The sequence below is a fragment of the Gossypium hirsutum genome, chromosome A05 (genome assembly GCF_007990345.1).
Source record: "Gossypium hirsutum isolate 1008001.06 chromosome A05, Gossypium_hirsutum_v2.1, whole genome shotgun sequence".
NCBI lineage: Eukaryota > Viridiplantae > Streptophyta > Magnoliopsida > Malvales > Malvaceae > Gossypium > Gossypium hirsutum.
This window is the reverse complement of record NC_053428.1, coordinates 70,423,537-70,440,056: the sequence shown is the minus strand read 5'-3', so window position 1 is coordinate 70,440,056 and position 16,520 is coordinate 70,423,537. Positions and strand designations below refer to the sequence as shown.

The following is a 16,520-nucleotide window of genomic DNA, read 5'->3' as shown; positions in this document are numbered from 1 at the left end:
GAACTTATCACCAATCTTGGTGTGGCGTTCACCTATCCATCTATTCACCCTTTTCACCTTAACAATATAGGAATCAGGGTGACACTTTTTAGTGTTGAATCATTCCTGACGTTGAGTTCGTTTTACATTCCCATTTCAAATTCCTTTCTTGTTAACCAAACCGAGCCGTCTATCATTCATCCATCTTTGCTACCCTTAGCCGAACCTATTACTAATTCTACACTTCTTGAAACCTTCCGCTTACCCTATTCTATTTTTTTACTTCTATTACTAAAAATTCGAGGCACGAACAACTCTCTCGACTACGATCGGGCAACTAAGTGAATTCGACTCAACTACCCGAGCCGGATCACATCACATAAGGTGTAGTATCATAATTACTCATTTCATCCCTTAACCAATGGAGCACATTTCATGGCCAATTGTTTACCTATTTAGAGAGCAATCATGATGAGAAAAATTATCATAGTAGATACCCTGATTTTGACAAAAAAAATTATATATTTTAATAATTTTTATCATCATTTAATTTTGCACGTTTAAGAGGGAAATATCATGATAAATAAGACTAGAGAAGTAGAGATACATCGGTATAAAATATTTTTTTACAAACTTTCACCTTTTTTCCAATTTTATTTTCTTTCTCACCTTATTAAGTAATTCACCCATCTTCCCAAGCTATCTCATTTTCCCATCATTGCCTCTCACCTTTAACACTTCAACTCTCCATTCATTTTCCCTTTTCAAGCTTTCTTATTCCTTACTTGGTTTTTCCTAGTAATAAAAAAGGTAAGTCCTTTGACCCCCCCCCAAGCTTTGCATTTTCATCACTATTTTTCTTTGGAGATGTTTTCTTTGGTTTTAGCTCTCTTGTGCTTTCATGGTGTTGTAGTGACTTGTTTGAATAATGAAGGGTATGCACTTTTATCCTTTAAGAACTCCATTTATGAGGACCCTGAAGGGTCTTTAAGCAACTGGAACTCTTCTCATGACAACCCTTGTTCATGGAATGGGATTGCATGCAAAGAACAAAGGGTTGTTTCCATTAGCATTCCAAACAATAAACTCCGTGGATTTCTTCCTTCTGCTTTAGGCTCTTTGTTTGATCTTCGCCATTTGAATTTGAGGAACAATAAGTTGTTTGGGGCTTTTCCTGTTGAGCTGCTTGAAGTTGAGGGATTACAAAGTTTGGTTCTGTATGGGAATTCATTGTCTGAGTCTTTGCCAAATCAAATAGGGAAGCTTAAATACCTTCAAACATTGGATTTATCTGAGAATTTCTTTAATGGTTCATTGCCTTCATCAATTGTTCAATGCAAGAGACTAAGGACCCTTGATCTTAGCCAAAACAATTTCACCGGTTCACTCCCAAATGGGTTTGGAACTGGCTTGGTTTCTCTTGAAAATCTCGATCTTTCATTCAATAAGTTCAATGGTTCAATTCCTTGGGATTTTGGGAATCTTTCTAGTTTGCAAGGAACTGTTGATTTGTCTCACAATCTCTTCACTGGTTTAATCCCAGGTAGCCTTGGTGATCTTCCTGAGAAGGTTTATATTGATCTCACTTATAACAATTTAAGTGGTCCAATACCCCAAAAAGGTGCTCTAATGAACAGAGGACCAACAGCATTTTTTGGTAATCCTGGTCTTTGTGGCCCTCCATTGAAGAACCCTTGTTCTTTGGATACTACTGGTGCGACTTCTCCTTCTTCACATCCGCTTCTGCAGGATAATAACTCGACTGGGAATTTAGCTGACAAAGAGAGAGGACTAAGTAAGGGAGCTGTTATTGCTATTATAGTGAGTGATATAATTGGAGTATGCATTCTTGGGATGCTGTTATCCTATTGTTGTTCAATCGTCTGCGTTTGTGATAATGATAAAGATGATCATGGTGATGGGTTTGAGAAGGGAAGGAATGGAAAGGGATGTTTGTGCTTCCGGAAAGTTGAGTTGGAAACTTTATCGGAAGATCTAGAGCAGTATGATCTTGTGCTGTTGGATACACAATTGGCATTTGATTTGGATGAACTACTTAAAGCTTCTGCTTTTGTACTGGGGAAGAGCGGAACTGGTATCATGTACAAAGTTGTGCTCGATGATGGGCTTATTTTAGCTGTTAGAAGACTGGGAGAAGGTGGCTCTCAAAGGTTTAAGGAATTCCGGACTGACGTAGAAGCAATCGGAAAGCTGAGGCATCCGAACATTGTTACTCTCAGAGCCTATTATTGGTCTGTCGATGAAAAGCTCCTCATATATGATTATGTACCTAATGGAAGCCTTGCCCTTGCATTGCATGGTATGTTAACATTGTATTACCTTACTAGAACTGCAGTTAGTATAACCTTTTGGCAATTTGTATTAAATGTCACTTTTTTCTTATCTGTATCAGGGAAGGCTGGGATGGTATCTGTCACACCGTTATCTTGGCCTGTACGACTAAAAATCATTAAGGGTATAGCCAAAGGCTTGGTTTATCTACATGAATTCAGCCCCAAAAAACATGTTCACGGAGATTTGAAGCCAAGTAACATATTACTTGACCAGAACATGGAATCACGGATATCTGATTTCGGACTTGGGCAACTAGCTGGTATTGCTGGAAATTCCCCAATCATGCAATCTGACCGAATGCTGTCAGATGAACCCCAAGAGAGACTACAAAAGAGTGCTTCCTCGGAAGCTACTGCCATTTATTCCTCCACGAACTTGAGATCTTTTTACCAGGCTCCTGAAGCCCTGAAAGTAGTAAAACCATCACAGAAGTGGGATGTCTACTCATATGGGGTAATCTTGCTAGCAATGCTCACAGGGAAATACCCTGTTGTTTGTGTAGGTAACTCGGAAATGAATCTTGTTCATTGGATTCAGCTATGCATTGAAGAAAAAAAAATCTTTTGGATGTTTTAGATCCGTATTTAGCACCGGATGCGGATGAAGAGGAGGAGATAATAGCAGTTCTAAAGATCACAATGGCTTGTGTCCATAGCAGCCCTGAAAGAAGACCTACCATGAGGCATGTCTTTGATGCTTTGGAAAGGTTGACCAGATCAACTGATTAAGAAATCAATTAAAACCAAGTTCTTTTCATCAAACTGGGGAGGCATGGTTTCGAAATTATGGTTAGTTCTGCTTCGACTGAAACTGTTAGCTCGTATGTACAGCAATAACGACGCAATCATGCTGGAGACAAAATGTTCATGTCTTTGTTTTTGTAGGATTCCTTAGGTGATATGTTATTGCTAGGTAAGATCTTTTTGCATGAAATGGCTGTTGGAGTATGTGTGTGTATATATATATATGTGAAATATATGTGATAGATCATATTGGTAAAACCAGTCATTTTATTTTTTTTATTTTTTCTACTATGTTACGAGTATTTTTCATGTATTTAGAGGACCTTTAGAATAACATATCCATATCTAGGAAATCTATATAAACAAGATTGAATTGCTAAAATATTAATCATATAAGTATGGATGTAGGTAGATTCAATGATATAATGAAACACAATCACATTCATATGTTGTATCAATATATAGGGGGGTTAGTTTTTCATAAATTTAGGTTGATAAGATGGAAATTATTATTTAATAATAGAAATAATTAAAAATTAATTACAAAATACATAGAAATTCAAAGTTGGATGAGACAAATAAAAAGATTTGGAGTTGTTGAGTAAGCTAAACATCTTGTAAGCACTATGAAAACGAAACACAACAGCTACGTACTCAGAATGATGGACGATAAACATCATCCTTCTTTCGGCAAATACGCAGCCGTTTCACCCGTTCCACGAACTCCCTATATTAAATTAAAATTAAATTATGAAAGCAAAAGTGAAATTTGAGATGATAGCAGGTAAATTAGCTTACTTCCAGGGGACATCCCCAACATTCCTCCAATTTTCCCCTATGTCGTCTTTGTATAATAACCAATACTCCGACTCCACACCGAATAACCTTAATCCCGAGAGTGAATGTCTCCCTGTCCGATCATCATTTAGATAGCGCTCACGCTTGCTGAAACTCTTAATTAAAATAAATTTTGAAGGTATGATGAAATATTTGATTTTTTAACTTTATAAAAAAATTATTTTAGCCATTTATTTAATTTTTTTGTTTCTTTAGTCTTTCAATCTGCATTTATTTTCAAATCACCCTAAAATGAATAAAAACGGTAACATTTTTTAACTTTGCTGACGTCGTATAAACGTGAATGATTTGTCAATGTTTAATTATTTTTTTTAAATTAAAAAATTATAAAAATTATTTTTAAAAATTATAAAAAGTATTTTAATATTTAAAAAAATAATTAAATATCAACGTGGTAATCTATATGTATGACATATCAGCAAAATTAATAAATGTTAACTTTTCCTTCTATTTTTGGGTGATTTAACAAAAAATACAAATTTAAAAATGAAAAGATGCAGAAAATCATGTGGAGAGTTAAAATGATTTTTTTCTAAATTAGGAATACAAAAAAAGTCACTACCTTCTAAGAATAATAACATACCGAACATTTCTTCAAGTTGTTGTGCAAGGCCTAAGTAGCCACCATGATCAACCATGCAAACTTTTCTACCAACCATAACTCCATCCATGTTTACCTTAACATAAACCCACCTCTCCTTGCTTTCAACCGCTTCTGCTTCGTCCTGACACTCCTCGGAATATCCAGCGTTCGAGCTTTTTTGGTGTGACGAATTCGGCTGGCGGGGCCAATTTAACAGGGCACTATATCTGCCTTCCAAGCTTACCACTAACTCAAAAGAGTTAAGAGTTAGATCATTGCAATGATGTTTAAAACACTCAAATTGAATAGATCAAACAAACCACTATTTCTCGGTTGAACAAGTTGATCCAATCTACTTTTTTCAACTGCGAGTATAACTTATATGTGTAGAGGGATCAAACTGAACAGAAAACACAAAGACTTACAATGTGTAGATGGATGGTAAGGTTGAGGTTGGACAGTTCCCAGACTCAGACCAAGATCAATAATACCATTTTCTTCATTGCTTTGATAATTATAAACTGAGTGAAGAATGGAGTCGTTTAGAAGAAAGCTTGGAGCATTGGAATCCATTAATTTGATTTTTTTTTTGTCACTTCAATTGCTACCAAAAGCAAGTTGATCTGCTCTAACATCACAACTTATTTATATTAGAGGCAGAACAGATATAGAAAAATACCATATTAATTATATTGAAAAGTACATAATTACATTTTTCACTCACTACAAAAATAAAATCAAACTAATACAAAGTACAAATGGATCCACATATGTTAATTAGGCATCGTAAGATTAGAGAATTGACAGTTGCACTAGTGAGATTCAAACCTAAATACTTGAGAAAAAAAGGGTCTTAGGTTTTATCAACAATGTCAATGCCTTATTCACTAAATACACATTAATTATTTTCTATTGAATTTTATGATGTAAACAGAAAAATTACTTAAACATGACTAAAACAAAAGAAACCGTCAAAACTTATATAATATGAATTATTAGCTTATCAAAAGTTAAAAGAAATGTAAAACAAATTTAATTCACAATTTTAACACAAAAAAGTTAACTGAATATGATACGAACACATGAAATAATCATGAAATAATCAGATAAGAGAATATAATAGTGAAATGGGATGTAAAAAGTGGGGGCACCAAATGTGGAAGACAGGAAAGAGCTGTCCATAATCAATGATTGATGAATGGTTTATCTTCTTGTGATACAAACAACATGCAAAAACACACTAAAAACCACAAGAACAAGGGATGGCGGAAGTGATCTTAACCAAAGTTTGGTCGGATTTTGCCGCCCAACAATTGCTACATTGGCTCAGCTTTTCAGCTACTTAATTCTAGTGAACCAAAGTAAAGCTTGTCGATAAGTAAGGAAATTGGAATATTCTTTACGATCCACATTATTTTAGTATTAAAATAAATGTTGAACATACAAATGAAATAAAAAAGAGTGGAGTTGATTTAATCATATGTATTTACGTCAATTGAAACCAGTGAAATAATAAATTTGAGTGATTTAGAGAAGTTTTGAAATTTGCAGGATGCCCATTCCTATGCTACTGGAAGTGGTTTGATGTGTCTCCAAGAGATTTGGTTAATTGACACAGCTGCACCTCTTCAATGAGACATTGCTCAGAAACTCTCCTACCATTACCTCTTCCCCAAAAAAGCTGTTTTCTTTTGTGCCCTTCGTTTCATCTACACAAATTGAAATTATTTAATACATATATTTTACTAGTTTCTAATAAGTGAATCCGGTTGGGTGTTCAGTTTCTTCCGCAATAGTTTAGATTTAATCATTATTGTACAAAAAAAGTTTTGTATAAGTAAAATATAAATATTATTTTATGAAGTGGGAATTAACTTATAACAGTATAAAATTTAAGGGATAATTCTTTATTACTGTTGTGGTTTTAAAAATGTTTTTTAGAAAAAATGTTTTCGAAAAGTGTGATAAAAAAGTACTTTAAAAAAAAGTATGTTAGTTTTTAGTGCTCTCCATTATTATAAAAAATTAAGGTTAAAAGTTAAAAAAATTTTACACTCGATTGGACCAATACCAAATTTAGGCCCATATTTTAAGCGTTAATCCAACTTAGCTCGAAAAATGGCTTTAAAATTTTGTCCAAGCTCAATTCAGATAAAAAAATGAGGAGCTCAAATTTTTTATATAAAAATAAATTTAAAAAAATACAATACATCAAATACAAGAAAAATATTAAAATAAATATTTTCCAATAAATTAAAAATACATTAAAAATGTTTTTATATAATACTAAAATGATTGCAACTTAGTAAGCAAATAGCTCTAAAATAGAAGCAAAATTAACCATAAAAGAAGATTTATACAACATCCAAATAATACCAATGTAGTAGCAAAACAATAGTAAACAGCAACAAAAAAAATTATGCAGTTTAAGTCGGGCTTGGGCCAAGCCTGAGCCAAAAAATCCTTATCCGAGATACCAACAAAATAATAGCAATGTAGTAGCAAAACAATAGTAAATAGCAACAAAAAAAAAATTATGCAGTTTAAGTCGACCCGGGCCAAACCTGGGCCAAAAAATTCTTATGTGAGTCTTGGCGCATTTAGAAAATGGGTCTTATTTTTTTTTGTCAAAGCTCATTTTTTAAGCCTATATTTTTGTTCAAAAAACCTCCAACTTTTCGGGCGAACCTTCAAGCCTAGGTGGGGTAGCCCACCCATAATTAGGTTTACATGATAGTTGAAAGCAAAAAAATTAGTGAAGTTATATGATATTTAAATAGTGTTAGTATTTGATACACTAATAGTGTACTCTTTTTTTTCCACAAATAGCCTTAAAAAATTATCTTACGTCTTTTTTTTTTGAATACTTATTTTTTTTAATATTTTACTATATCCTTGTAGAATACTTGTCAATCTCCTGATCTTATTTGTGAAGTCTAAAAATTCTAAAAATAGTGTACCAAATATTTTCTCATTTAATGAATTTTTGAAAATTAATATTAAAATTTTTAATTCAAACTCAAACCAAGCATAACAGTTTCAGTTTTTACCTTAAATCAAAATAAATATTTGAGTCTTGAATTCAAAGTGACCCTTTTACATTTTAAATAAGAATTTTAATTACTTTTTCCACACCAAGAAACAAAGAGGCTACGTTCAGTTTTCAACAAGTCTTTCCCACCATCATTACAGTTGACAACTAAACTTTTCCAAAACAATGCTAATCAAATTCAACAATATCACCACATATGCACCGTTGGATGGTTTACATGTGGCAAACTTACAATTTCCATGACCCTAATCTTACATAAACAATTCAACAATGGACCTATTGCAAGCATTAGTATAAAATTCAGTTCTTGAAGATTGACATTTGGACATGAATATATAATATTACCTTCCGAAGACTTTCCAAATAAAAATTTATACATATCCATACCTGAGACATACCCTTGTCCAAAACTCAAACCTGAATCTGAGTAACGTAAGCCCTACCAATGCCTCCACGGAAATGATCAATCACATAACAATAGCTGTGGCTGATATAAATCTGATGCTGCCACCAAAAGAGTTCATATTTTAACCACCATTGGGAAAAAAAATGAATGGTTGCCTCACAAAAGCTTTTGCAATCATGTTTAATCATATTGACTAAGAAACTGGACGATACATGGGTAAACTTGCTCCATAGCCTGCAGTTTTAACAAATTTTAGAAAACATTATCCATGCAGCAGTCAAATAATAATCAAGTAGCCTGTTAAATATTTTCTAGAGTACGTCAAATTTCGGGTCAACATCAACTTTCCTGTAAGTCACAAACCTTTAATTTCATTTATATCTCTGAACTAACTAGGTCACTCCTTTAACGGAAATGCCAACTCAGCACACCTAACCAGCATTTTAGGTTAAAAAAATCCATGTTGACTTTATTGGATCCATTTTAGGATTGAAATCAGACAGTTTCACCGGCCAAAAAAAAGGACCATATGCGTACTGAGTGGATATTTCAGGCGTTATCTTGATAAGAATTAAAAAAGTTTATCTGTCCGTTAGAAGTTTACATAGATGTTTAATAAATTTAATTAGATAAAATTAAAGTTTTGTGACCTAAATGAAAGTTTATGCTAATCTCAATGTCCAAAATGTAAATTAACCCTATTTTCTATCAGCATGCTTACCAATCGTCCTCCCACCAAATCATAGTGTGCATAATGGGGGCCATGAGGTTCTCCAAATAGTTTATAGGTTACCAAATTCTCCGGAAAAAGCTTCGCAGTTTCTGGTTTTAGAAAAGAAGGGGGGAAATGATAAATATCTATGAAAACCATATTGACTACATGTATTTAACTAAACCACAAAATAACCCCTACCCTCAACAGCTTCGGGTGGGCAAATCAGATCTTGATCTCCTGCAATAGCCAGGACAGGGACATTGCTTTTATTTAGGTGATCCCTGTAGGAAAGTTTACCACTTCTATCGCATAACCCCTTGTCTCCGAATGCTGATGTGAGCTGCATAATAAGCTTAGTTGGTATGGTACCTGGAAATGATAGTTGACGTTATGCAAGTCAGAATATACAAGTGAATGAAAGCAGAAAATTTGATAAATTCAAAACAGAGCAACTAGAGATTATATTCAGAGTCAATGCTGGCCAGAAAATGACAAAAATCTCTTGTATAAAATCAGAAACCCAGTTTTGTGTCTGAAGATCAAATTATTAAATCTTTTGTGGCATTAACAACAGTATACCCAGATGTTCATTACCAAGCCATTGTACCTTAGTGCCAAACCATAAAACTCCCTAGACCCTTCCAAGCGAGGGAGCGTCCACCTAAGTGGGCTTTTTGTAAGGCAATATGCATAAAAAAACAGGTCCATTTGATTTAAGTTCACTTTCATTTTTATTTTCATATTAATTGTACCACTATTGGTAAAAGGAGGATGACAAGAAACCCTTAACTTCTGATTATTTAAATTCAGCAACAGACTTGAGAGCATAAGGAAAACATGCATATTGGCCAAAAAAAGAGAGAATTTAGTTATAGGATAATTTGGACCACTCTTTAAAGTTTATCATTATAATTATATTATATATTATTAGACACACACAAACATGTACAAAAACACACACATGTACACATTGCGCCTTAGACAATATTCAGGGTTCTAGTGCCTACAAAACACCTTGCACACTTGACAACACTATTTGCAGTAAGAAAAAACATGCCCGTACTCACAGAAATTATTTAAGACGAGCTTTTCTAGCAACTCCGGATGCATCATGTCCTCTGCTGATATTAGATCATTCAGCCAACCCAATACATAAGGAGGCTGAGAAGCTAGAGGATAAGCAGCTGCCAGTAATGTTCCAAATGGAACAGCAGGGACGTTAAGTGCTTGGGCAGGATCTGCCTGCAGAACCAACGCCATGATGTTAATTTCTCAGGGAACCTAATGCTATAGAACTTTCAATTAGGTAGTCTTCAAAATCACATTAACATAGCAACTAATGTGCATGACACTAGCTCAAGCACTTACAAGAGGTAAGAGTACTTTGAGTGGCTTTGAACATCTGTAATCAAGTGCTGATGCCATAGTTACAACAGCCTTAAGTCTTGGCTCCCGTCCTTCAGAACCTTACAAGACGATATGTGACACACAAGCAATGGTGAGTTTTATCAATATCAAGAGCAAAAGAGAGCAAGCCAAATATAAGTACATTAAAATCAATATTAGCAAATGGTATTTGAACAAACAAGTCAATTTTTCTTCAGAATATATCAAACTTTATATGCAGGCTTACTGCTGTCTAGAATTGTAGCAGTGGTAATGCAGTGGCCCTTCGATACAACAGATTGAGAGTAAGCTCATTTTTGTAACAGTGGCACTATATGAACTCCGAGGGTTTAATAGCTCTTATTTTAATTGGTTATTAAATAGGTGATGATGCATAAAGAATTTGTACCTCTTAAATTCCGCTAATTATTTCAAATCCAAGACAGTTACGTATTTTGAGCTGATAAATTGTTAGTTTGAGATTTAGAAGACAAGTTCAGCCACAACATTTCCTCCTATGGGGTTTTCAAAGTGTAGTTCAACTGATTGAGGGACATTATGCATCAGACTTTAAGCATGAAAAACATCACAATATGGCATAAAATTTAAATGATGATATCTTACCGCACCGTGATAGCATTGCATAAAGCAATATGCCTCCCATTGAGTGACCAATTGCAAGCAGTTTTCCATCCTTTGGCTTTGTCTGTGCCCTTATGTATTCCATCTATACGAATGGAGATTAAATTTGTCAATTCAACCTCGGGATTGTAGGCATGAATATCATGTAAAATGAAAAACAAGAAACAGAACTCATACATTCTAATTAAAGTACAAATGAGTGAGATTTGCAAAATGTCACCTTACCGCAGCTGGAACATCCTCCTCCAAATAGTGATCAAAATCCCAATCATACTTCACAATCAAGTCAAGTTGTTTCTGAAAATCTTCTATTGTTGAAGAAAGCCTCTCTTGAATATCAATGAACTGAGGTGAAACAGATCGTTGGCCTCCCTCAATAATATTTACAAGTCTTTGACTCAGATCTCTAATTTGGCTGGCAATAACTGAGTTTTGTTGTTTTTCTAATACGTTGGCGAGCTTTATCCTCACCTCCTCAAAGCGTTCAGATAACTGAGAATCTTCCAAAAGTTTTGATATCTGATCTAATAATTTAGTTGATATTAGTCTTGATTGACTTTCACTAAGAAAGCCAGAAAGTCTCTCAGACAAACGCATGAAAATTTCTGTCAACTCTGCAACCAATTTTGCTTCATCCCATGCCGTTCCAATCCCTATTGAATCTTCTCTAAGAAAATAAAACTCAGAATCGGATAGGTAACCAGAAACATCGGTTGGCTGCTTCTGAGGAGACACTTCATTTGCCACACTCTTAGCTATAGCTTCAATCTGCTCAGATACTGCATCAGCAGATTGCTTAAGTTCTTTCAAATTTGATGCCTGCACACTCAGCCCAGCACCACGAAACTCAAGAATCCATGTGTCAAATCCTTGGCCTGACATGTATCTCGCAAATGAAGACTGCATACCGAATTTATCAGGAAAAGTATCATATTTATCAGTAAATAAGAAGGAAATAATATTAAGCATCTCGGAGGATACATGTAAATTTGGAAGGTGTTGTTTATTTAAGTATTCATGTAACCATGTCAATAACGGAACTTAGCGTAAGAGAACCTAGAGAATAGAATATTTTGTTATGTAATTTCTTCCATAAAGTGTATAGGCTACATTTGTTGTCTAAACAAGGCTATCCATACAATTGTCAAAGAAATGCATAACAGGTTTTCTAATGAAGTCAACAGGTGATGACTGTTGGTGACGTAAAGGGTCCATATGGATTGAACTGTCAAGTGTAAGTTTCTCATTAAGCTTGGTTCAACTATATATGCCTAATGGCTCATCAAGCATCAGATTTGGGCTTTAGAAATTATGACATCTCACAGGTAGCTATCACTTGGATAAATAAAAGTGATGATATAATATATATTTATAATATCAACAGCTACTAACATACAACATGGCACACTAAATGGTCTTCCAGGACTCATCAGATTTTGGTTTCTATGAAGCATCAAGAGGATCATAGAAAATCTCAAACTGAAAATGTTTGGGGTTGTATTAATTACACGCTAAAGATAAAATGTCCATTACTCCTGGTCAATCCATGAGCAAACACAGCTAAACAACCTCATGCAGCATAAAATCTATGAAATCTGAGAGAAAAACAATTGAGCATCCATACTAAAAGCAAAAAAGAGCATACTGAAATGGACAGAAATACAAGACTAGTGAACCCAAAACCCACTCTGAGATACATGAAATGGCTCTTTTTTGTCATAAAAAACATTCCTTTTGAAATAATAATTTGAAGACAAAAACACAAAAAACAAATTAATGTGGATCCTTGATTAGGTATGGTTATTTCATCTAGTATGACTTAACATGTATTCTCATCCCAAATTAAAACTAAAAATTAAAGAGTTAAGGATAGAACTAGAACTGTTTTATAATTTTATTTTATACTTTTCAGTTTATAACCACAATGGCGCTGGACAGTAATGTCCAAATTAATTGGAAGCCAAACATTCCAATGCTTTGTTTTAACTAACAGAAAAAAGAAGATTTCAACATTACAAAACTTTTCCTCCATATAAAAAGATAAAAAACAATAACATTCTACTATTTCAAAACAAAAACACATAAGATTGAAATTAAGTAAATTAGCATAAAATTAAAAGCAGAACTTAATTTACCTCAGGAGAAAGATCATACCCAATGGCATTAGTCCCCAGTCCAGATAATAATAATAGAGGGTGATTTCTAGGTGGCGCCTGTTAAAAAAGAAATCATTCTCTCTATCTATAAATAAAAACAATTAGACAGCCAAACATAAATTTGGATTTCAAAATTAGTATAAATTGCACATATAAATATAATATTCAAGATATATCACAAATTCATATTTTTATACCTCTCAAATATATAATTTAGACATAATGTAGGCGTATCTGTATCATAGTCAGATAACATATTCCAAATCTTCACATTCATGTTCTCAAACATAGCATTACAATCAATCTCAACTAAACTATACCTATTTGTCTCATAATTTATATAGCATACTTCAGATCTTCACACTCGTATTCTCAAACATAGCATCATGGAAAGAAAGAGAGTAAGAAAGAAAAATACTAGTAATAACAAAATCCGAAAAGTGAAAGAGAAGAAAAAAAAACCTGAGGAGGAGGGTGATAACGCCAGAGGGCAAGGCGCCAATCAGAATTAGGTAGAGGCACATAGTGGAGCTCGTCGGCTGTACAAATGGAAGGCTTTTCGGTAACGGCAGGATCGTTGGAGAAAGCTCTTGGGAGTGGCCGTAAAGAGGTGGAGGAATGAGAGTGGAGAGATAGAGGGCGAGGGCGAAACCGACGTGGGAGGGTGAAGTTCCGTCTAGGACGGAAACTGCAGGAAGTGGAGGAAGCGAACCGGATATCGGATTCGAATCGGGATTGGGGTTGGGAATGGAATTGGAGCGTGGACATTTTCTTTGAATCGCTGCTGCCTCTGCTTTCAAACGCTTTGAATATTGATTGCTTTTCTTTATTTTGGTTGAATAGGGAATGTGGACTTTTTGGATGATGATTTTGAGTTGGCTACGGCGTGGCATTTGTTCCTGATGGCCACGTGGTGAATGTGATGGTAAAATTCGCGAAAATTGAAAGCGTTATATGATTTTGATTACTTTAGCTCACCCGGACAACTATGGTGGGATACCAAATACCAGTCCTTCTCACGCTTTTCTTAACATTACACTCCATACGTGACGGTTTGTTTACCCAAAGATGAGGGAATGGGGGAAGCAATTTGCCTAAATGCTTACTTTATTCTGTTAATGAATATTAAAAATATTTGAGTAAACCATACAATTTAGTTACTTAATTATTAAGCATGTTTCTTTTTTATTTACCAAACTATAAAAATATTTATTTTCATCATTAATATTATTATTTGTTTTTGTTGTAGCCACCATCGCTAAATTATTAATAGAAATCATGACATTAATTGATATAATTAAATATTTAACTCTCAACACTAATACATTATATCAATTTAATTCTAATTCTAAATAATTTAATAAATTTTATCCTTTATATTTACAAATTTCATCAATTGCAACATAGGAAGTCAAAGATTGCATAATCATTCACCTTTTCAATAGAGATGACTAACAACAATGCCATAACTTCACAAGATGACTTGTCATAATCTAATTCATACTTGAGGTGTAATATCCCATCCGGGGTAGTCTAGGGCAATGAAGTACTATTTATGGAGATAGATATAGAATAAATTTTAAGAAAATAAATGTTAAAAACTTGCTAAGTGCTTGAGGACTGCGAGCACGCCCTTGTGTCACGGACTTAGAGTTTTCACAAGCAATCTGTGCGGCCTTAGGCAGTTTCCTCGCTCAAAAAACACCTAAGTCAGCTTAACTCGCAACAATTGAGGATTCGAAAGAACTCCTCTAAGGCACCCACGAAGAACAGGAGAAGAACGAAGTAAGAACGAACTTGAAAGATGAACAAAAGCCATAGAAAGCAAGAACACATGAGAGAAAAGTTTGAGTGAATGCTCTCAAAATTCTATTAATAATTGAATGAATTACAATGAGGGGGAGAGGCATCTATTTATAGCCGAGCCTTCCCAATATCAACGGTACAAATCAAAATACATCAATGGCTAAGATTTAGAGCTATCTAGATATCAAATCTCTAATATTATAGAGTCGTGTCTTCTAAAGATTATATTTAATGTCTAGGATCACATATCTTTGAAGATCCCCTTCCATATTTGCCAAGCATATCTTTGAAGATCACTTTCCATATCTGTCAAGCTCTAGAGATGGGCTTTCAATCTCTCCAAGCAATGGACTAGTCCGATTGGGCCAAATGACCTCCCTCGAATGCGATGGATCGTACAAGTTCGTCATGGTTGCAAGTTCCCACCCGCAACCCATGACATTCTCCCCCATTTGTTCTAGTGACACCCCCGTCGGGTCTCCCTCATGGAACATGTCTAACTTATCTTGGAACTACCACAATGCCTCAGCAGGTTCTCAACTTGCTTCGCTATCGGGAAGTCCCTTCCATCGAACCATGTATTCATGCCGCAGTCGATGGTACCTTTGTCTAATCACACGGTCTGTATCAATGTTCTCAACTTCATGATTGTAAGAGACCTTTACCCCCATTGGTACTCGTTCAGACTTGCCTCGAATCGGATCCTTTTGATCTTCATGGAATGGCTTAAGCATGGTTACATGAAACACTAGGTGGACTTTAAGCTTCGCTGGCAACTCAAGCTTGTAGGCTACCTTGCCTACTCTCTTCACAACTTTAAACGACCCATTGCATCTTCACACAAGCCCCTTGTGCAAACCCGTATATCGTAACATCAAGTGTAATTTGGCAAAGACTGAGCCGCCCACTTGAAATTGCACATCTCTTCGATTCTGATCGGCTCACTTCTTATTGCACTTGCTTGCCTTGTGTAAACAAGCTCTAGCAAAGTCATTCTTCTCTTGCCAATCCTTCGAAAATCAATAGGTTACAGGATTTGGTCCTGTATAACGGGTCACAACAGCGTTGGGTGTGAGTGGCTGTTGGCCCATCACTATCTCGAACAGACTTTAATTTGTGGCCCCACTTCATTGCAAGTTGTATGAAAATTGGGCTACATCCAGCAACTTTGGCCAATCCCCTTGTGTTGAACTCATATAGTGCCGAAGATATGTCTCTAACAACGCAGTCACTCGTTCAGTTTGCCCATCTATTTATGGATGCATGCTTGTGGAAAAGTTTAAGTCTGAGCCCATTGACTTGAACAACTCCGTCCAGAATCGGCCCGTAAATCGCCTATCTTGATCACTAATAATAGACAGTGGCAGTCCCCAATATTTCACCACATGTCTAAAAAATAAACAGGCTGCCTCCTCAGCAGGGCACTCTTTGGTAGCTGAAATAAACATCGCATACTTTGAAAACTTGTCCACCACAAAAAGAATACTTGCAAACGCATTAGACTTAGGCAAACCAACAATAAAACCCATGGCTACACTCTCCAATGATCTTTCTAGAATGGGCAAGAGTTGTAGCAAACCGCCTAGACTCTTTAACTCGACCTTGTCTTGTTGGCATACTAGACAAGTCTTTACATAGGTCTCCACATCTTCACCCATGTGAGGCCAATAGTAACAATCCTCCAAAAGGGCCAAGGTACGATACATTCTTGGATGACCCGCCCATTTTGATTCATGACATTCGTTTATGACTTCCTTGCGCAATTTCCCATAGTGAGGCACATAAAAGCAGTGCCCATGGGTGTATAGCAATTCCCCATCAAGCCAAAATCTCCTCATT

General features: G+C 35.2%; 2 protein-coding genes and 1 pseudogene across 3 annotated transcripts; 1 reads left to right on the top strand and 2 right to left on the bottom strand.

Annotated features, from left to right (window-relative positions):
• Positions 1-673: 673 nt before the first annotated feature.
• Positions 674-3,355, top strand: LOC107903876 (receptor protein kinase-like protein ZAR1; annotated as a pseudogene).
• Positions 3,356-3,629: 274 nt separating this feature from the next.
• LOC121229132 (auxin-responsive protein IAA32) lies at positions 3,630-6,589 on the bottom strand. The gene is made up of 3 exons (XM_041112464.1): positions 4,944-6,589; positions 4,519-4,764; positions 3,630-3,987 (listed from the first exon to the last, which is right to left on the bottom strand). Exons 1-3 carry the CDS (start codon positions 5,089-5,091, stop codon positions 3,872-3,874), a joined length of 510 nt encoding a protein of 169 aa, XP_040968398.1. The 5' UTR covers positions 5,092-6,589; the 3' UTR covers positions 3,630-3,871.
• Positions 6,590-7,725: 1,136 nt separating this feature from the next.
• Positions 7,726-13,796, bottom strand: LOC107903878 (uncharacterized). Of its 2 annotated transcripts, none has more exons than XM_041112463.1 (9): positions 13,338-13,796; positions 12,855-12,932; positions 10,945-11,619; positions 10,702-10,804; positions 10,060-10,157; positions 9,759-9,933; positions 8,890-9,060; positions 8,698-8,798; positions 7,726-8,074 (listed from the first exon to the last, which is right to left on the bottom strand). In XM_041112463.1, the coding sequence occupies exons 1-9, from the start codon at positions 13,641-13,643 to the stop codon at positions 7,982-7,984; spliced, it is 1,800 nt and encodes a 599-aa protein (XP_040968397.1). In that variant the 5' UTR covers positions 13,644-13,796; the 3' UTR covers positions 7,726-7,981. The 2 variants fall into 2 exon arrangements, with proteins under 2 accessions (XP_040968397.1, XP_016685544.2); XM_016830055.2 differs by having other exon boundaries at positions 7,726-8,210; positions 13,338-13,785.
• Positions 13,797-16,520: the final 2,724 nt, after the last annotated feature.

Excerpts from the sequence above, each read along its gene's own strand:
- LOC107903878 (XM_041112463.1), bottom strand. The coding sequence starts at position 13,643 with ATGTCCACGCTCCAATTCCATTCCCAACCCCAATCCCGATTCGAATCC. Across the intron at positions 12,933-13,337 it reads GTTATCACCCTCCTCCTCAG|GCGCCACCTAGAAATCACCC; the intron begins GTTTTTTTTTCT and ends CTTTTTTAACAG. Across the intron at positions 10,158-10,701 it reads TGCAATGCTATCACGGTGCG|GTTCTGAAGGACGGGAGCCA; the intron begins GTAAGATATCAT and ends TCGTCTTGTAAG.
- LOC121229132 (XM_041112464.1), bottom strand. The coding sequence starts at position 5,091 with ATGGATTCCAATGCTCCAAGCTTTCTTCTAAACGACTCCATTCTTCAC. Across the intron at positions 4,765-4,943 it reads TTACCATCCATCTACACATT|TGGTAAGCTTGGAAGGCAGA; the intron begins GTAAGTCTTTGT and ends CTTTTGAGTTAG. Across the intron at positions 3,988-4,518 it reads ACAACTTGAAGAAATGTTCG|GGAGACATTCACTCTCGGGA; the intron begins GTATGTTATTAT and ends ATGATCGGACAG.